The sequence below is a fragment of the Sciurus vulgaris genome (assembly GCF_902686455.1).
Source record: "Sciurus vulgaris genome assembly, chromosome: 13".
Lineage (NCBI taxonomy): Eukaryota > Metazoa > Chordata > Mammalia > Rodentia > Sciuridae > Sciurus > Sciurus vulgaris.
Window position 1 is genome coordinate 92,445,960 of NC_136474.1, and position 22,010 is coordinate 92,467,969.

At 39.6% G+C, this 22,010-nt stretch overlaps 1 protein-coding gene across 4 annotated transcripts in view; it reads right to left on the minus strand.

Annotated features, from left to right (window-relative positions):
- Positions 1-15,189, minus strand: part of RTTN (rotatin) — a 177,870-nt gene extending 162,681 nt beyond the window's left edge. For 2 of the 4 annotated variants that reach the window (XM_079109126.1, XM_079109125.1), the window contains exons 1-9: positions 14,917-15,186; positions 14,449-14,636; positions 13,384-13,561; positions 11,283-11,372; positions 8,578-8,668; positions 6,937-7,051; positions 5,620-5,770; positions 3,045-3,210; positions 747-928 (exon numbers count right to left, since the gene is read on the minus strand). In XM_079109126.1, the coding sequence (XP_078965252.1) occupies positions 747-928; positions 3,045-3,210; positions 5,620-5,770; positions 6,937-7,051; positions 8,578-8,668; positions 11,283-11,372; positions 13,384-13,561; positions 14,449-14,636; positions 14,917-14,947 (1,192 nt within the window). In that variant the 5' untranslated portion in view covers positions 14,948-15,186. Of the gene's footprint in view, positions 1-144; positions 695-746; positions 929-3,044; positions 3,211-5,619; positions 5,771-6,936; positions 7,052-8,577; positions 8,669-11,282; positions 11,373-13,383; positions 13,562-14,448; positions 14,637-14,916 lie in introns of those variants that run through there. The other 2 variants (XR_013758833.1, XM_079109127.1) reach the window with 2 other exon arrangements.
- Between the last annotated feature and the right edge of the window lie 6,821 nt (positions 15,190-22,010).

Below are 22,010 nucleotides of genomic sequence, written 5' to 3' on the forward strand. Positions count from 1 at the left end.
GTCCCTGTATTTAGCTATCTGGCTTTAGGTAAGTTTGTAATCATTCTGAACTTGTTTCCTCATTTGTAAAAGTTAGATAAAACAGTAACTACCACTGCTGGAAGGATAAATGGAATGGTGTAAGAAAAGTGAGAAACAGTACACATAAAACTTAAGTGCAACAGCTGAACTTAGTGGGGACCCAATACATGTGTTTTGTTACTAGACTCAGGCAGACATCAGCTGTGTTGTTTTTCTGTTGTTTTCACTCTAAAAACATTTGAGCAAAAATGTAACCCCAGAATACATGTGGATTTTTTTTGAAAGGTTAAGAATCCAGCTTGGGGATTTTGTTTTTAATGGTTCATGGCCCATAAGAAATGAATAGGAAGCATGAACAACTAAGAACAACCCAGAAAGTTTCTAAAGAGCAAAATTCAAGTATGTTTTTCTTCTGATCTATTTATGCAGTAATACCTTCTCTTTTTCCAGGGTTATTTTATTGTCAGTGCTTACAGTTAAATACAGAAGTACAGCCTGTGCCAATAAAAATGCATAAATGGAAGAGGATACTCTATCTACATAACATTCCATGCCATCCACATTTAATTAAGAGATAATAAAGATCTTATTAAATTCTTAGGAATCTGTATCCCAAAAAATAAGCAAAAATAGATTCTAAATGCCCCAACATAAAAGAGGGAAAAGTCCTGGAAAAAAATAGAAAACAACACAAACTGTATAAGAGAATTTCAAAAGCAACTAACCTGTTCTTAAGAGGGGAACTGCTGATTCCAGAATAGAGATGCAAAACTGGGGAAGACTCAGCTGCTGGAACTGTAGTTCCAATGTGTCTTCAGTTTCTAGTTCTGGAAGATCTATGTGTCCCACATCCAAAGGTGAGTGGACAGATATCCTAGAGTTTATGTGAGCATGACTACTACTTCCACTGTAAAGCAAACAAACAATAAACTTTAAATACGGCAACAACCCTCAAGCAGATTTACTGTCTACCTATTGCCTTACATGTTAGAAGCCTGATACTGGTCAAGACTATATTGCTTCATGCAATAGTTCTGGTAAGATGTGTAAAAATCTTGACAAGTTCCTGAGATTAAATTCCATAAAGAGGACTTAAAATTGTACATGAAGGAGACAGGGACCTATAGCTCAGAGGTAGAGAACCTAGCACATGCAAGGCTCTATGTTTGATCCCCAGCACTGCATAATAAGAAATAAAAAATAAAATTCTACAAGAAGCCAAAAGTGCATTTATATTTTGTTTTTCAAATTATCTTCAAACATGTCAACATTTCCATAATAGCAATCAACACTGACAATAATCCATCATTTCTAAAAGAAAACAAGCAGATTTACAGCAAAGTTCTTTTGTAATCAACTTGCAAAGGTCAAACTAAATAGTTCATATAGTTTCATAGATATTCTGTGATTTTTACCAAATGTTCTATGTAAGCCAATGTTAGCAACTGAAGAATATTTCCAGAAAAATATCATGGGAATGGATTACTTTATTTAGTAAGTTCCACATCATATAATGATTCTGAAAATGCATCCAAAAAATGGAACATCTCATCTTCCTTGGCTTTCTTCACTGAAGAATTCTTAACTTGGGTCTCAAAATTTTTACTTTTGATGTGAGGCTTAATCACAGAGATACACAGATGCTATTTAACATTTAAGACTCCCCAAATTTTATACTTGTTTTGTCATTTCTTCAATTTTAAGATTCTAAGCATGCTTCAATACAAAAGTGACCCAGACTTCTATCAATCTTTGAAAGCCTCGTGAGGAAGTTGTTCACTCAGGAGTGAAAATATCTGAGCATGGAACACATTGGAATATAATGGAAAGGTATGTTCAAGGGTAAAGAGAAAATCATGACTTATCGGCCATCTATAATATAAGGACTAAAAGTGCAGGCTCTCCTATCATATGCTGCAGTCCCAGCTCAGCTCTTGATCACCTATAATGCTCTTTCACCTCTAAAGCTCAGGGTTTTCTGCAAAAACTAATGATGACAATGATGAGGATAGCAACTCTACTATAAGACTGCTATGAAGGTAACTAAAGGAGCACAGGTGTGTAAAGCATGCGGCCTGACACCATATGCACATGCAGCCCTGTATCTGCTCACTTGCACCAGCAGCAGCAGCAGCAGCAACACAAGACAATACTCATATCAAAAGATACATGAGCATCTCATCGAACAATTTTTAAAATGACACTAAAGAAGAGACCAACGATGTGTATAGTCTAGAAAAAGGCAACATGCAAATGCCATGCCAACCCCTTTAGGCAAACCTGATAAAATGAAAATTCTGTATTTATATGAACAATAAATAAGATACTATAAATGAAAGAGTACTTGTTTAATAATAAAATTTCCAGTTACTCCTTTAGTAAACACTAATGCATTTAAATTATAATTGGACTTACAAAAATGTGCTTAAAAATAACAAAAATGTACCTGTCATTCAAAGCCACTCTTTTTAAACTAGCTAATATTCTATCCAGAGCTGATAAAAGTTGGTGGATTTCTGGGATTTTGTAGTACTACAAATTGAACTCCTGGTCTATCCTACTGAACTATACCCCTCACCTTACTTTTAATGTTTTATTTGAGACAGGGTTTCACCAAGTTGACCATGTTGGCCTCAAACTTGCAGTCCTTCTGCCCCCACTTCCCAAGTAGCTGGGACTGCAAGCGTGCAGAACCACACCCAGCTCATCATTTCTTTTTTTTAAGGAAACATAAACAAATAGAAAATATAGTTCAATGTGTGGAACAGAGATACTACTTTGTGAACACACTGTATGGGTGCACACAAATACACAGAGCACATGTTCGTGCACCAAGTGCTCCCTTTAAACATAATATTTATTTATCCTTAATATATATCATGGTAAAAAAAATACGAAGGACTATACCTGGGGTAACGTCTCAAAAAAGGAGACAGAGAAGAGTAATTATCTCTCTCCAAAATTAAAACACCCACACATTAACAAAGCTTTTCTAACTTCCCATCAACATAACCACCAGTCACCTGGAAGACACTGCATCCCAGTCTTGGCCATCTCCTCTGGGTCTCTGGCCTGTGCGCCCCACCACAGAAGGCCGAGGGCTGCTGCTTCCATGGGATGGGTTCGGGGAATGATGAGTAACTCTTGCTTCATGACAATAAGACAAGGAAGAATTTTGGGAAATTATGTCTGGGAAAATAAATTGTAAAATAAGATTATCCCTTGGTAGAAACAGATTTCTGATTATGTAGTATGTAGGTATAATTCCTCAAAAAAATTAACAAAATTAAAAAGTAGAAATGCTTCCATGGGGTAAAAATAAAATAAAGGTCAAATTTTTCTGCATGTATTCAATTATCACTGACAGGTTTTTATCCAAGTGGTCTGATTATATGAAACATTCTAGTCACTGGAAGTCATAATATTAGAGACCACCAAAAAGAGAGACACTTGATCATGTACTCGCCTGCTGAAAAAGCTGAGAACCCCTACCTCAAATCATATGTAAAAATTAAATCAAAATGGATCAAAAATCTAAATATAAGAGCTAAAACCACGATGTTCTTAACAAAAAATAAATATAAATCTTCATGACCTTGGATTTGGCAGATATAAGACACAAACCACCAAAAAATATAAACTGGACCTCATAAAAATTAAAAACTACAGTGCATTAAAGGACATTATCAAGAAAGTATAAAGGCAAGGCTGGGGATGCAGCTTGTGATAAAGCACTCCCTCCTAGAATGTGTGAGGTCCTGGGTTCAATCCCCAAACACTGAGAAAAAACAAAAATGAAAACAAAAAGGCTGTAAAATGGGGAAAATTTTTTTTTTTTGCAAATCACATATCCGAAAGGGTTTAATATTCAGTATACACAAAGAACTCCTAAAACGCAACAGTAGTAAAGAAACAAACAACCCAACTGAAAAATGGGCAAAGAACTTTTAGAAGACATTTCTCCATAGAGGATGTAAAAATTAACAGTAAGCACATGAAAGTCGGTAGGGAATCATTAACCGTTAGTCTTGGGAAATGCAAATCAAAACCACAATGATGCCAGGCACAGTGCTGGCATCTGTAATCCCAGCAAAACTGGCACCCCTGAAATCCCAGCAAAACTCAGGAAGATGAGGCAGGAGGATCACAAGTTCAAGGCCAGCCTCAGCAACGTGGCAAACTCTGTCTCACAATAAAAATAAAAAGGAGTGGGGATGTCACTCCATGGTGAAGCCCCCCTGGGCTCAACTTGTACCAAAGCAAAAACAATAAAACCACAATAGCATACCACTTCATACGTACCAGAATGGTTATGATCTTTTAAAAGAGAAAGAAAATAACAAGTGTTATTGGGAACTCCCTACACTGGTAGCTTCACAGATTGATGGTGGGAATGTAAGGTTGTGCAAGTGCTATGAAAAACAGGTGGTTGGTTCCTCAAAAAGCTAACAAAAAACTGCATGTGATCCAGCAATCTCACACCTCAATACATTTTCAAAAGAACTCAAAACAAGGACTCAAGCAGATACTTGCACGTTAATGATCACTGAAGCGGCACTCACAATAGTCAAAAGACAGACACAACCCATGAATAAACAAAATGTGGAATATGCACACTATAAAGTATTATTCAGTCATAAAAAGTAATGGAGCTCTGATACATGATACAATGTGTTAAAAATATTACAAGCACAATGAGTCACACACAAAAGGATAAATACTGTATGATCTCACAATAGGAGGCACTGCTGTCTCGAGGCCCTTGAACTTCCCTGGAATACTCATCCCCGTCAAGTGGATGGTTACTTGTCACCCTCAGGCCCCCACTTCTGAAAGGATTTCCCTGACCATTCTATCCACATTCAGCTGCAAGGTGGGGATGTGGTGGAGCTTGCCTAGCACATGTGAGGTCCTGGTTCAGTTTCTGTATGGGAACCCAGAAGCTCTCCATTATTACTCATTTGCAGAAAGTAGTACCTCAAGAGAGTTAGTGAAACCTCAAACATACTAAATCTATAATAAAGCAATGCAAAGCATAAATACTCAAAAAGCAAAGGTCGGTGAAACTTCCAAAAATACAGAGATTAACTGAGACATGATGAGAAATGGCTGTAATCTAATGTTCAGTTTTCAATCTATACTGTATAAGCACACAGAAGTCGTAGATACCGTTTTATCAAGGCCAATACAGTACTCTATTTGGTCATTAGGTGGCGCTTTTTCTCTGAAAAGTCTGGCATTGCCATCATGTACTGCAACTATATCACAAGCTGCACAAAAATAGTTTTGGTAAAATACAAACCAGTATTTTTCAAACCAAAGAATTTGTTAACACATATATAACTTGCTAAGATGCCCCAAATGAAAGTCATTTTCAGAAAAACACTTTGCAAATGCCTCTTATTAAAGGGAACTAAAATTTTTAAAAAATTTAAAAAGCATGGGATCATGCTGGTTCATACTCCTAGATTTCATTGCATCTAGGAATGGGGGTTTATGTTGTGAAAATGTATACAAATAAACCCTAAAGTATAATCGATAGCTCTCAGAAGAATCTGCAGTAACATCAGCAGATATTGAATAGATAAACACAAATACCTTGTTTGTTTGAGAAAAAATGTGGGTCTCGGTGAAAGTTAAGCCTGTTTCTTAAATATATGCACAGCTGCTGCAAGCAGGACACGGACTGTAATGCCAAGCGATGTTTCCCATCTCCACCAAAGGCCAGTTTCAACAGAGACAAAAGGTTCTGAAATAGAGTTGAAAAATGATTAATGAAACAAAGTACTTAACCTCCAAGGATGTGGAGCTGAAGGGGAAGTGAATAACCAATTGAACTAAAATAAGTTGCCAAATATTTATAAAACATAAACAAATATGGGCAAATATGACTTAGCAAAATGCAGACAGATCTAAAGAAGGTAACATTTTTTTTTAAAAAAAGTGTTTCTTATTTCTTAAATCTGTTAAGTTCCCATTCTAAGATTAACAGACAATTATTCCCCATTTAGGTATCACATTACACAGAACTATTTTTACCCCCCATACTGAGATTAAAGCAGGGTCCTTCACATGTTAGGCAAGCATTCCACCACTGAGCTGCAGTCACATCCTTTTATTTTTTTTTTTTTCATTTCATTTCTTTTTGAAATGGGGTCTCAGTTGCCCAGGTCGGCCTCAATGTGCAATGCTACTGCTTCAGCCTCTAGAGTAGCTAGGATCATAGGTGAGCACCACAATACCTGGCTTGTACACAGAACTTTCGAAAAATCATAGCAAATTCTTTTCATCTCAAACATCTGAATCATTTTACCATGTCTTGGCAATTAAGAGCTTTTTCTCTGCAACTATATGCCAGTTGGACAGAATGTATTACTAGTCTCTATTCAGAGTCCTTTTCAGCCTGACAGTGTGGAGTGAGGACCTAAGGCACTACTAGATGCTGTACATATGTCACAATCTCCACCCTGGATCTCTCTTTTCCTCTCTTTCTGCTAGAAAAGAGACTAGATGAAATAAAGAACCTGTCGATATTCCTCACTGCAAATGTATTTCTCCAGCATACAGCATTATGCCTTAAATATGTTAGATACTCAAAAATAAATTTAAATAATAATAAACTTTAAAATAAGTTTACTGTTGCTCATCCTTAATTTCCAAAGTTTATTCTCCTCTTTAGATGACCCATAAATGGTAATTCAAGGTGGCTGAACTCCAATACAGGTGCCAAATGAGAGGCCCACCTATGGGGAAAACTATTTAACTATAAGTTAGAGAATAAAAGGCTTAAGTAGCTAAATATTTTTTAAAATACATTAATACACATTTCCTTCCCACGGACTTCTAATCTGCAAAATTTGTTTTACCACAATAAGTTCCCTTACAAAATATGAAACAATTATAGAAGGTACTCACCTGAACAATTTTTGGCCTCTGAAGGAAAATCTCAGCAGGAAAATCTTGCATGATAACATCCTTCAAGAGTTCACAGGTATTCCATATCAAAGTATGGTTACTACTTCTTAAAGAGCTACAAAATAGAGTGTTCATTTTTTTAAAAGAGTTCATCTACACCAAACTCTAGGTACCTAATGGCACAGTAACTCTCCCAACAATCTTTTAGGTCTCAGTTGAGTCATCCTTTCCCCTGGGAAGTTTTCCCAGATCTTTTTTCTGGTCAATAAAACAACTCAGAAGAGGTGCTTCTTCCATATGCCTATATTACGTGATAAAACAATTGCTTGTTGACTTTGTATTCTCTACTTTATTCTCCTCAAGAACAGGAACTACACCATGATAACAGTCATATACAGAAACAACCATAAAGCTACAAAATGAAATCAATGAGGTCAAAAGGCACAGAATTCAATAAAATTTAGATAAATTAAGAAAAAGAGAAAAAAAGTATAGATTCTAGGAAGTAGATTCTTTCATGGTCTCCTCTGCTCTAGGTGAATGAGGATTGGACTCCCTTCTTATTCCGTACAGGTCCTGCCCTCAACTCCTGCCCACTAGCGATGCAGCAATTGTTCACCTCCCACCTCAAGAAATTAAACCCCTTTCCCTGAATCCAGTCCAGCACCCGAAGGTGAGCATTAGAAACTTTCATGACCTTTTCCTTAGGGACTGCCTCTGATCCCACAGATCAAACACCCCCACACTTTTTCCTAGGGGCACTCTACTCTGAAATATTTCGTCCCAAGAAAACTGGTGCCTTTGAAGTGCCAGCATCAAAAATCATTTAATAGCATCTGAGCGGATCTAGCCCCAATTCTAGCAGGTTGTTTATCTTTATATTCCGGATTCATACTTTAAAATGCAGACAACTCATTTATTGCTGTATTCAATGAAATTGCACCAAATCAACCAGGATATTAAAATGCTTCAAATTTCTATATTAGAGATCTACTTTTGAAGGCAACAATGAATATCCATTACATAAGATTAGATTAGTAGTCCCCAACCTTCTCAATATGCTAAATTTTTCTCCTAATGGAGTTTGTATTTTGAAATATGTTCTACCAAATAGAATGAATTTATGTTTAATTTTTTCATTTCATTTATTAACCGAGGGCGGAAGGAATCGCCAGAGAATCTAGTTAAGAAATAACTCACGTTACGAAGGGCTACTTAAAATTCTAACCACACAAAAAGAAACTAGGCCTGGCACAGTGGCACACGACTGCAATCCCAGGAACTCTAGAAGCTAAGGCAGGAAGAACGCAAGTTCCAAGCCAGTCTCGGCAACTTAAGGAGACCCACTCTCAAAATGTGGCACAGTGGTAAAGCACTCCTGGGTTCAATCCCCCATGGGGGGGATGGGGGGGACCAGGCGGGTAGAGAAAGAGAAACAATCTGCTACAATATGAATATGTAGATTGACTAAAGACAAATGGGAATTTTATGGCTTGCTTTTTGAAATACTGAAAATCATATAAGCTCACTGCTACTTTTCACACCACTTAATATTTTTTCTGTTGAAAATATATAGTAATAACTGTCAGATTTAATGGTTATGAACCAACAAAAATCAGTGAAATATGTCAGACACTGTACCTTTCATTAGAGGAGAGAACATGCCTGTCTGTTGTGGTCAGAGGTAGCCAAGGAAACGTAGAAAACTTCAAACACTTCACAGTGTGACTTACTGTTAATGGAATAACAAAACTAAAGATGTCAAGTAATAAAAAATAGCAGTCACCTAAAGAGTCCTAAAATAAAGATTTTTGTCTTCCAGCAGTCTAAAATACTTCAAATGAGGCCAGCTGCATATGTCTTTTCTCACAGGATAAATAACAGAGCTCTCCGTAATTTAAACACAACTCATTAAAATAAGGATTAGAAGAAGATTACACACAAACTGACATTGAACGACAAAGTTGCAATTAATGTCTGACCAGGACATTGAGCTTGAATATAGCAAAAAAAGGAACTGGTATCTGGAGAAAACTTACCTACAGAAATTGTAAGTAATATAAACATAATCATATACTATATCTACTCCTGTCACCACCTGGTGTTAAATGTTTAAACCTCTATGAAGATGACTTGAAGACTAGAAGGCTGGAAACCAAGTACCATTGCTCACATAAGATTAAAAGAAATTTGAGAAATCAACACAGTTTTAAACACTCCCAAGTTATTTTTTAAGAGATCTTGCATTGTACAAGTTAAGGGGGCAACACTAACAAGTAGAAGCCACAAATCCCTTCCAAATTTTAAGTCTTTCTGCCAAATGTTTTGAAAAGAACACGGAACCATTAAATGCATGTAACAGTGAAGGTGTGCCCCAAAAGCTCATGTGTGAGGCAATGCAAGAAAGTTTAGAGGTGATATGATTGAGTTACAAGAGCCTTAACCCAATAAGTTCATTAATTCACTGACAGGGATTAACTGGATGGCAACTGTAGGCAGGTAGGTGTGGCTGGAGGATGTGGGTCACTGAGGATGTGCCTTTGAGATATATATTTTGTCCCTGGTGAGCCAAGTTTAGTCTCTCTACTTCCTGGTAGCTATGCCCTGAGCCACTATTCTCCAGCACACTCTCCTGCCATGATGCTCTCTGCCTTACCTTGGGCCCAGAGCAATGGAGCCAGCCATCTATGGACGGAGATCTCTGAAACTGTGTGCCCCAAAATAAACTTTTCCTCCTCTAAAACTGTTCTTGTCAGGTCTTTTAGTCACAGCAGCAAAAACAAGCTGACTAAAACAAACAGTATTATTAAATTCTAAAACAGCCCTATAATTTCTTTTCAAAGTTGTGAATATAAAAAGTAGGGTTACTTTCTAAGAAAATAGTGACAGGCAGGTTAAAGGAAGGACATACTTATATTACACACATCAAGATATGTCTGAAAGAAGCCATACTGTCAATCCAGACAAACTGAAATTCACATAAGCACTATTCTTAATGGGCCTTAATTTTTCCTCGGGTTCACTTCAACACTCACACTTCCCAGCTTTGGAGATCCCCACTCTCTTCAGATGCTTCTCATGGTCACTCAAGAAAGCATCGCAGCCACAAACAAACACCATTTTACCTCAAAAATGAAGCTCCCTACATGCCTAACAAAACTTATCCAAAAGGAAATATAAAGAAAGTATTTAATAGCAAGTTTTCTATTCTTTCTTATGCTTCAACCTCTCAGTTTCCAAGACAGTCTTTTAGAAACAAGGCTTCAACATTATTATCTAAAAGCTTGATATCAGCAGATGTTCTCTGGGACACATCCTTTTATCTCAATTATGCAAGCAATAAAATGTTAAGTAACTGATAATTTAACCCATGTCACCTAGTAAAAAGATTTTAATGTTTTCAAACTTAGTGTCTTTATCAGCAAAATGGGGATACTAGTAATACATCTAGCTGCAACTCCACAAGGATTCAGATATTCCTTGAAGAATGTACAATGGATATACTTAAGATACACTGAATATACCTAATACATTTTAGCATTGTTTCAGATACTCAGAATAAAGCAGTGTTCACAGCTATCACTAAGCTTATGAGGGAGATAAGGTAAACAAATAGACAACTTTAGAGCATCAAATGTGTCAGGAAGAAAAATACACACACATAGAAAATGAACACTGATTAGAATCATCAGTAAAACTCTTTCAAAGGTGGCACATGGGCAGACTAGACTAAGCACAGCCAGACACACCACAGACCTGGAAATGAGATTCTAGGGAGACGGCTCTAAAGCAGAACTTTTTTTTTTTTAATATTTATGTATATATTTTAGTTGTTGATGGACATTTTTTGTTTTGTCCCTTTAATTATATGCAGTGCTGAGAATCGAACCCAGTGCCTCACACATGCTAGGCAAGAGCTCCACCACTGAGCCACAACCCCAGCCCAAAAAATCTTTGGTTAACTCAATGTTGACAAGTGGTTTAAAAAAAAAAAAACTAAGATAACTGAGATGATCCTGCATCTCTGGCTGAAGGAAAGGGGTGACACTACCATTTAGTAAGCTAGAGAATGAGACGACATAAGCACAGTGCCTGGCACGACACCTGACAAAGGAAGAGTTCCACAGGCGCTCGGACCAGTGACACCAATACGCCCACCTACATGGCTGCTCGAATACAGTTAAATAACACAGACTTTTACCACCAAGGTCTATATTATGAACTAACTTGAAGCAACCGAAACATCTGGCTTGAACTGACACTTTCAGGTTGGACCATGAAACGTCTCCAGCAATGAGGAGGTGCACACGGGCTTCTCGGTTTTGAGGTCAAGGGCACGCACATACCCACTGGTGGCACAGGCACTTCCATCTGCTGGAAATTACTTTTGTCTTGGGGGAAATATCCCGTTAAGATTTCAGGTTGTTGTGACAATTCTAAAAAGAAAATATATATATATATTGCTATGTTATTGATTCATTATTTGCTAAAAGTGAAATTTACTCAGTTTAAGTACCAATATTTTCTCCTTTTGAATCATTTTAAAACTTAAACAACCAGGATAGTTTTTTTCTTTGAGTAGTATTTCTGAAGAGGAAAAAAATATGACTGTTCAGCCAATTTCCAAATGAAGAATTGTTTCCCCTCTCTCATTACTGTCAGGCAAATACAATTATCTATTAGAATGGAAATATCCACAATGTACATGCTACAAAGTATTCAAGGACTGTCCACCTATGCTTCTTAGTCTACCCACCTCTTCTTCTTCAATTTTATAGTTCCTAATCTCATCAATTTTGGTTAGCAAATTTAAAGTTGTCAAAAACAAAGGAGCTAATTATTATCTTTCAATATCTTTGAAATTCACTGTCATGTGATCTGTTACAATGACAATGAATAAAAGACTAAAACTAAATTTTGTGTCTGAACTTCTCATGTCAGTATTTCCAATACAGTAGTTACTGTTTAATACAGTAGTTACTGTTAATGTAGATAATTAAAAATCAGCCCTCAACCATTCCTGATCTTACCTGCAACTAATTAGATTGAAAATTCACAATTTAAGATTCTACTTTGTGATAGCTCAGAAAATGTAAAATAGCAATCAATCAAGATTTGAGGCCAGACAAAGCAAAGTTAGAATTCTGGCTCTGCCTCAGATTAGAAAATAGTAATTTGGGGCAAGTTACTCTTCATTTTTATTCTTACCTATAAATAAGACTAATAGCATATCAGTTAAAGGTCTACTTTAAAGTTCAATGAGGCAATCTGTTTAAATCAATTCATGCAGTGCCCCTAATAACATTCAATTAATAGAATCTGCTAAAGTTGCTGTTAAGAACAGCATCAGTAGTTGAAGCAGTAGGAGGAGTACTTCAATGGTATAGACAAAAATATGGTCTAACAGACTAAGCAATCAAAACTTTTTAAAAATATTCTTACTACAAAAAACTATGATCCAAATAAAAATACTCTTACTATTCACTCACATAAATCACTTGAGAATTTTTTTCCTTCAATCAATTAAATGTTTCCATGTGCAAGGCACAATACTGGGCACTAAAATTATATAACAACAAGAACACACAATAGCAGCTAACAATATATGCTAGGTCCTCTAACCCACAATAATTCTATGAAAAATATGTTCTTCCTTATTATCCCAATTTCTTGATGAGACACTGAAGCTTGAAAGGAGCCAAGGTCACACGACTAGAGGCAGCACTGAGGCTTACCTCCATGTATCTCTTTGATTTTAACTAGCATAACACTGTATATATTGCAGCCTATAAAAAACTTGCATTATGTCATTTTAATTGTTCCTCATACAAAATCATGAGCTGGGACAAATATCATTATGCCTCAATATGAAGGATAATGTCCAAAATGCAAGAATAAGTACTTAAAATGATGTCTGACACATAATTATTATTGCTCAATAAAAATGTTTTGGGGCTGGGGATGTAGCTCAGTAGGTAGAGTGCCTACCTTGCATGCACAAGGCCCTGGGTTCAATCCCCAGCACCACAATAAATAAATAAATAAATAAAGTGTTGTGAAGCAGAGGATGAAGTTCAGTTACACAGTGCATACCTAGAATGCTACAAGCCAAGGTTCACTCCTCAACATCACACACACATACAAAAAAGCATATCGTTATTGTTAAATAATATGTCAGACTAATCTCACAAAAACAAAGTCACTGGCATCTTTCTGGCCTGACCAAAACAGCAATGAATACAAATGTATCCTCTTTTGAGTAACAGTAGAGGAAGTGAAGGGGGGGGCAGTCATGCAAGTACATACATACACACACATACACACAAAATTAGGGAAGGGTAACAGGAAGCTTTTTTTTTAAGTCTAATGCTCTTTTCCTTAAAAATTACCATGAAAACCAATACACTTATTTTAACAAATTCCAACAAAATGATTCCAAAACGTTACCAGTTTGATTGATCTGGTAAGAAGCAGAATACAGTGCAGGAGCTTCTGAAGGAAGAACAAAGAGTCCATCCAGAATGCCATCAATTTTTGTCTGCAGATTTGGTTCCACATTAGGGCGAAGCTTAGATAAGAACTCTACAGCACCAAGGTCAACCAAATGCTGGACTGCTGGGGGATACTAAAATACAAAGAGGAACAATTTTGAGAATAACTATAAATATGAAAAACTCTAAATTTTCTGTCTCACAGCAATTAAAACAAAATTGATTTTGGTGTCCCTGATATTCCTTTTTGGAAAAACAAATCGTGCATTGTTGTGCTTTAAGGTAATCTACTTCCTTGAATAGGACATAAATTTGCAGAACTCACATAAAACTCTTGATAACAGTAATGAGAAATGAGCCAACATTATGAGCACCAGAAATGCACACTATTAATTCCAATTGTTTATTTAGTTAAAAAACACTAACCCCTTATTATCCTTTTACCTTCAAGTCGGTCATTAAAATGCCAAAGTGATAAGAATTCCCTACAACATATAGTGTTTGAAAAGTATGAAAGACTAAACCTACATTTTGACATTTTTTTGACCCTGACAAAGAACTAATGTTGAAGCAGGCATGAAAACATAAATCTAAGAACCAGATATGGGAAAGCAACTTAATAAACTTTCTATTTATTAAACATGATCTGTAACATCGTCTTTAAATGTGCTCTCTTTAATACTGACACATCTAATTTTAACATGTAAATATCAGAAATAGTAAAAATACAATGACAAATATTATCTTCCAAAGAGGACTCCAGAAGTCAGAACGTGCCAGAACTCTGAAGTAGCTCTGCTCTACCTCTGCACACAGTTTAAGAGGCAATGTGAGATTCAACACCGCAAATAAGAGAAAAGGGAAATGGGCAACACAGACCGACATTAGTTAAAATTCAACGTCTCTGGTTGTTTTAAGAATTCCTTTAAAGCCCAGTTATTAAGCTTTCAATAAGTGCCACAATTAGATGACTAAGAAACACTCACTCGTCTACTTGTTTTCCATTTCAAAATGGCCTTACCTTTACCAAGCTGTTCAACAGGTTCAGAACGTCTTCTTTCATGGGAACGGACGGGAAATTGAACCACTCCAGCAAGTGGAGGAAAAGGAGCCTTTCCTGAATTAGATCCGCATAGCAAATGAGGTTGTGCTCAACCTTGCAGAGAATACTCCTGAGAGCGCGTTCCCGGATCTCGGCCAGCTGATGACCTGTCAAGGTAAGCAGCGCAGAGACACTTAGGTCGCGACCGCGCAGGGGGCCCACCCAGGACTCGCTCTCAGGCGCAGGGCTCGCCGGGGCCGGGCCACCCAGCAGAGGGAGGCAGCTGTCTCCGAGCAGGCCCCCGGGTGCGCTCGGGATCGAACCGCGGAGCCGCACCAAGCACGAGAGGGTCCCCGGGGCTGCCGGGCGAAACCCGCACGAGAGGCAGCGTTCCTCGGCGGCTGACGGGGCGTGACCGCGCCCCGGCGAGTGGCAAGCGACGCTTACCGAGTTTCCTGATGAGCCCGCTCAGGACCATCGCCACCTCTCACTCTGCAGCCGCCGGAGAATTAAACCGCCGCGCCACGGAGTCCGGTCGCGATCGATGTCCCCCAGAACCTCGTCCCGCGGGACAGTGAGTTCCGCAACGCCTGCGCTAGCCACCCGAAAAGTAAGGGGCATTCCAGGAAGTGTTCTCGGTGTCCGCATTGCCAGAAGAGCTTACTCCCTTTTTTTATAATGAACGCCACACAATTCCAAGACAGCAGTCTCTGTCGTAACAAGAAAAAAGAATGAAGGGGCTAATGAGAGGTAGAACCAGCTTTGGCCGCTGTGCACGACGGGAGTTGTAGTCCTGACTCGGCCGTGCTCCTTTACCGAGTTCCGGACACGCCCCGTCTCCCTGCTTCCCGGAGTTCCGGCCTCCCAGCGCGGGCTCTGACGCGGGACCGAATCCTGGGCAGAAGCCCAATTTCCCGCCCGCGCACTCCGCATGCGAAGGGTTCTTTTAGGACCCAGCTCATCCGAATGCTCAGCTCCTAGAATATCACAAGTTAGAAAGCAGACTTTTGTGAGCATTTTTGCCTCTTTGCACCACCTTGTCCGTTATTACATGATCCTAACTACGAAATGTACCAGCAAATTCATGCACTGTTCCAAGATGCCTAAATTCAGGTACAAACAACTGAGCCACAAAAGGAGGGGTGGAGAATGAAATAGGAGAATCGAAGAGAAAAAAAGAAGCTGTATAAGGAAGAAAGAAAGAAACGGGTGGAATGTATGAGCTAGTAGTATTCGAATCCCAAAGTTTTGTTTTTTTGTTTTTTTGTTTTTCTTTTTTTAAACTGCGCATTGTGTTCTGTATCAACAAATAGAGCGGGGCGGGAATTATAAGCAACACCAAGAGCAGCACCAACAAAATTAAGTTGTCGAAGTACTTTGCAATTGGAGGGGACCATGTTTCACTGATCTTTTCAGTTTCCCTACAGAAGGAATGTCCACACATTGATTTCCATTTTTATTTAGTCAAAGAGGAAACTTAAAAGTCAGAAAAGTATTGCGCCCATCCAAGGTCACATCAACTGGCAGACTGAAAGCCTAGCTTTATGTTCTTTCCCCCATTATTAGACCCTCACTGCCTTTGCATGTTTGCAGATGAGAGAGTGGTGATATTTGAGTTGGATCTTAAGAGTTAAGTAGGGACTTACCAACTAAAGGATTAGGGTGAGGGAATTTCTACCAGAGAAAACAATATAACTGAAAGGGAGAGGATTCAGAGATGTGTGTCAGATCCAAAGAAAGTGAGAAATTGAATGTGGCCATTTTACCTCGGGAGAAAGAAAGGGCAGAGCCCTTTCCTGATATTCTCCACTTGGCGGTCCAGTCCTTCCTCCCTGCTCTTCCAGCCCCTGCAGCAACTCCTTAGATAGAAAGTCAGCCATTAACAGGTGGGCAGGAGAGGACATCAGAGAGTTATAAGTCACAGGACTGGGGATAACAGAAAACTATCAAAGCTACAAGCATTGGGAAAATGGGAACTGGTATGTCAGATCTCCCCCAGCTGTAGTAAATTATAACCCTGTAATAACTATTGTTTCAAGGTCATGCCACAACTATTTCTGGTGACCAGGTTGTCAAGACCCTCCCCTTGTGACCAAGTCATCAGCAAAACCATGTCACAGCCACCCCTTGTTACCAGGTCATCATGACCCTCACAGAGGAAGTTGGCTGAAAGCTATGCAAAGGGTAATAGATCACTTAGGGGAGAGTGAGTAGCAAGGCAGGAACAAAGGGACTCAGATCCCTTAAAACCCAGACACTGCAAGAGGCAGTCCACTCTGCAGAGGTGTTCTGCTCAGTGCCTGTACTGAGCCTGTCTCACCTGCCTCACTTTCTCTAACAAACCCAAGCCTGTCACTCTGCACCTTCATTTGAAATCTTTCTGGCAGGATCATCATTGTGGACCTCCACAGAGGCTGTGACTCAGCGAGTCTCCTGTGCTGAAGGAAGAAGCACCTTTCAGGCTCCCTGGCTCTCTGGCCGCTGCTTGGGTGTGGACAATGGGAGACACCAGCAGGACAGTGAGAGGAAACAGGGAATCCTTCGACCCAGGCTAGCCCATGCAGAAACCTGCCTTGCCAAGTCTGTAACAGGCTGCATTCCGGACACTACGGCTTTTGCTCCTGATGGACAGTGTGCCAAGTGGACCAAAAAGTGGAGACTTGGGAGGCAGTTGCAGCAGCCCAGAAGTGTCTTTAAGTTATCCAGGCATGAAGGATTTGGTTGTGGATTTCAAATATCAAGATCACAGGAATAAAGGAAATGCCTTTCTATAATATTTCCAAGAGCTGTTTTAGATGACGAGAAAGGGAGGATGGAATAGGCAGGGGAAAATACTTCTGTGGGAGAAACAAACACAATTTAAAACATGGGAGTCAAACTATAAAAAGGTCTTAAAGATCTTACGTTACACTGGAAATTAATGTCAACATTTTACTTTCTAGTTTTTATTGTTATTGTTGAGCATATAAAAGTTGAGTATTATCCCTCGTCTGAAATGTTTGTGACCAGAAGTATTTCGAACTTTGGATTTCTTCAGATTTTGGAATATTTGCCTCGATGTAATGACATATCCTGGCAAAGGGACCCAAATATAAGTACTTGTTGGGAGTGATGAATGAATGGCTTTGAATGGTCCTGGACAGCAGTGACAACTCCATCGGGAATTTCTGGTGCAAAGGTGCCAAGAAAATTGCCCATTTGGTGTGACCCCTCTTGAGAAGAAGATTCTGCGCCTGTCACGGAATGTATTGGTTCAATAGCCTTGAGTTCAAATGCCAGCCCCCAGAGGTAGAAGAGATATGGGCACATTTTTTATTGGGCTGCTTTTGCTCACAACTTTGTTTTGTTTGTCATGAAGAACCTTTCTCACAGGAAATCCTTTTGATATTTGAACCTAGAAGATAAAGGTGTGGAGCCTGCTTGTGGCCAGTGTGTCTCCCATCAGGAGTCCGGTTGGTCCACCAAGTCGCACTTTCTCTGTCTTTGTGTGTGTTTGACTTTTGTCCAGTCCTCTCACGGCTCCATTCAGGAAATTCATTTATATTTTATCTGCACCTTGTGCACATAGACTAAAGGTAATGTTATGCGATCTTTTTAATACTTTTATTCGTGGAATGAAATTTTCCATCCATGGCATCATCTTAGTACTCAAAAAGCTTCAGATTTTGGAGTATTTCAGATTTCAGATGTTTTGATTAGGTATGCTCATTCTGTCTTGCTTTTATAACTCATCAAAAATTAAGTCCTACTTATTACACTCAATGCAAAGAAATTATTCAGCATTTTCCTAAGTATTGATCCAGCAATCTCTCTCCTCAAAGAATAAACCTTAAATGCATTAATTCTACTGTTTACACACACACACACACACACACACTGCAATGTACTAATCAAACTGGTATCGATTAATTTCTGGTTGCTTCTTTCATTTTGTTTTGCTGTTCCTTTCTATCTTACCAAGCTAAAGTGTTTTTTGCTTTCTTTTCATTCTTCCTTATTTGTATAGAATTTTAAGTCCACATATTTGCATTTAAGGAAAGCTTTAATCATATATCATGAGTTCAGATTTATAATGTTTTTAATTAATTATTTTCAAACATTCTGAAATAGAGCTAATTTGGTACTTTGACTCATATCGGTGTAGGGGGGATGTGTTGGTCAGATTTTTGTCACTGAAACAAATACCTGAGAAAAACAACTTAGAGAAGGAATGATTTGTTTTGGCTCATGGATTCAGAGTTCAGCCCATAGTCTGCTGACTCTGTAGTTCTGGGCCGAAGGTGAGACAGGACATCATGGTGGAGGGCATGGTGGGGGGAGGGCACAACGGGTGGCGGGGGAGGCTGCTCAGCACCAGGCAGCCAAGAAGCAGAGAGAAACAGGAAAGGGATCCATGAAGAAATACCCTTCAGGACATGCCTAAGTCCCTACCCTACTTCTCTACGCAGGTCCCACCTTCCACAGCCTCCACCACCTCCCAGTAGACCATCCAGCTATCAAAGGACCAATCCACTGATGGGGTCAGAGCCCTCTGGACCCAATCCCTTTCCCAAAGCCCCACTTCTGAACACTGCTGTGCTGGGGACCAAGCCTTCACCCAGGAGCCACTGGAGGACACCAGACCCAAACCGTAACAGAGGGTGTCTTTAATCATGAGGTCATGGTTACATATAATTTAGGTATTAATTTCTACATTTGATATATCACATTCCACAAGTGGGCCTTTAGGAAATTTGAATGTTAAGGTCAAACATTTTAAGTGAAGCCTGAGAACTTGAAAAAATGAACAATAGATGTCTTTGTGGATGTATGTGTGCGTCTTTATAATTTTCTTCTTAAAATATTTTTTGTTATGCTTATGTAAATGTTATCTTACAATAAGAACTTTTCAGGTTAGTCAGATTTCCATGACTGTGGCCAAAATACCTGAGGGGGTGGTTAGAGGAGGAAAGACTTATTTTGACTTGGTTTCAGATGTTCCAGTACTTAATGGGCTGGCTCCTTTGCTTTGGGCCTGCTGCAAGACAGAACATCACGGCACAAGGGTGTGGTGGAGCAGCCAGGAAGCAGAGAGAAGGGGCTGAGGACAAAGCACCCTCCAAGGCCGGCCCTCAGCCACCTACTTCATCTACCTGGGCCCCGCCTCCTCCCGACTCTCCCTCCTCCCAGCAAGGCCATCAGCCGCCCTTGGCGGGCCCTCCACGGATGAAGTGAGGGCCCTCGTGGTGCATCATGTCCCAGAACCCCACCTCTGAACACTGCTGCGTGGGGAGCCAGCCCTTCAATAAGGGAGCCACTGGGGGCATTGCGGAGTCCACAACACTTGGGTCGAATTTTACATGATGGTAAATGTTATGGTCCCCCAAAAGCTCATGGGTGAGACAATGAAAGAATATGTGGAGGTGAAATGAGAACTGTGTCCTAATCCGTGGAGTAACCCACTGATATGGATTAACCGATATGGATGTGATGGAGGTGTAGACCACTGAGGACATGCCTGTGGGGCTCACATTTTGTCCTCTGTGAGTAACACGCACCCCCCCCTTCCCCCCTCTTGCACTTTCCCGCTGTTTCCTGGCTGCCATGCGCTAGGTCGCTTTCCTCTGCCACACCCTAACACCATGATGTTCTGCCTCATCCTGGGCCCAGATTGATGGAGTGGCCCACTATGGACTGACTCTCTGAAACTATGAGAAAAAATGAATTTTTTCTCCCCTAAGTTGTCCTTTTCATCAAGGAAAAGCTGAGAATAACAGCGAATGACATTCAAGTGGTGATACACGCATGGGTCAGGAAGGAGCACGCCCAGGAAGGGTTAGTTTACATCTGCTGCTGTCGCGCCCCGTGCAGTCCTGGGGAGAACACACAGACCCCGACCAGCACGTCGCGCTCTGCTAATTGTCTGCTCGTGCTTCTACCAGGTGTTACTGTCTCCTAGTTCTGAATCATTGCAGTTATACATCTTAGATCCATGAATCACTGAAAGTCACTACCTCAGTCTACTACCATACTTAGATGAAGACATTTATACCCAAAGCCACAGGAAATAGTTACTCTTCTAAGAGTTCATCACTATCTGTGGTGATTCATTCTAAGACAAAATGATATATGCTTTCCTTTCTCTTGGATAAAATAATGCCTTTTATTTGAACACGAGTTCTAGCAGTTGGGTTTGTGTCAATTAGGTCTGTCAGCTGTGATCATGGGCATTTCATTCTCTTTCTGTTTATTTCTTTTCATTGACCAGCTTTTTTTTTTTTTTTTTTTTTTTTTTTTTCACTTTTAACTGACCCACAAAAGCATGAAAGTTACACATATTAATGGGTGTTCTGGTTTGGATATTCAGTGTCCCCAAAGCTCATGTGTTCAATGCTTGGTCTCCATGCAGCTTATTCAGGGCACAGCCTTCAGGAGGTGATTGGGTCATGGAGGCTCTGACCAATGATTGGGTAAGTCCGCCTACAGACTCATAGCTTGAAGGGTCTAGAGGGTCTGTGATAAAAGTGAGCCCTCTCTATGCTCCTCACCACCCTACTTTCTGTGCTTCCACCATGATGTACTGCCTCACAGCAGGTGCGAAAGCAACCAGGCCAAGTAACCATGTCCCGAAACCTCCAAAACCGTGAGCCAAAGTAGACCCTTCTTCTTTAGGTTGATTTCTGTCAGATATTCTGTCACAACAATGGAAAGCCGATTAACCCAGAAAATGGAATACCATTTTTAATGCGTATATACATTGTATAATGTTTAAATCAGGTTAACCAAATTTAAACATCTGGCTCTTAGCTCAATAAACTAAAGCATTGTGTAGAGCAAAGCTTGGGAGGCATGCATTTATTTTTTAAATTGTTTTATTTGTTCTAATTAGTTGTACATGACAGTAGGATGCATTTATACATTTTGATAGATCATACATAAATGGAGGGTAATCTCAGTTTTCTGATTATACATATCATAGGATCACATGGGTCATGCAGTCATACATGTACATGAGGAAATAATGTCTGTTTCACTCTACTATCCTTCCTACCCCCAGATCCCTTCCCCTCCCTTCACTCACCTCTACCTAATATAAAGTAACTCTGTTCTTCCCTGTCCTCCCCCTTATTGTGAATTAACATCCTCATGTCAGAGAAAACATTCAGCCTTTGGTTTTGGGCGGTTTGGCTTATTTCACTTAGCATGATGGGCATGGATTTAAAACCAGCTTTATAGCCTCCTTAATTGCATAATTATAGGCAAGCTAATTGACTTTCTTGGTTGTAAATGAAAAAACTCTAACTCAGACAAGTAAGCAAAAATGAATTATTTTCTCATTCTAGAAATGGACCTGGCTTGAGAAACAAAGGAGGGAGAGAAGGAGAGAGGGAGGGAGGGAGGGAGGGATTTCAATGATTTCCCGTCCCTCGGCCCTGCTACTCTGGGTCCTTGTCCTGCTGTCTTCTCTGACAGGCAGGATTTTCTCTCCATTTAGGGGAGAACAGGATTGACTTCCAGATTTCCATCCTTCCATAAAATGACGACAGAAGTAAAAGAAAGCT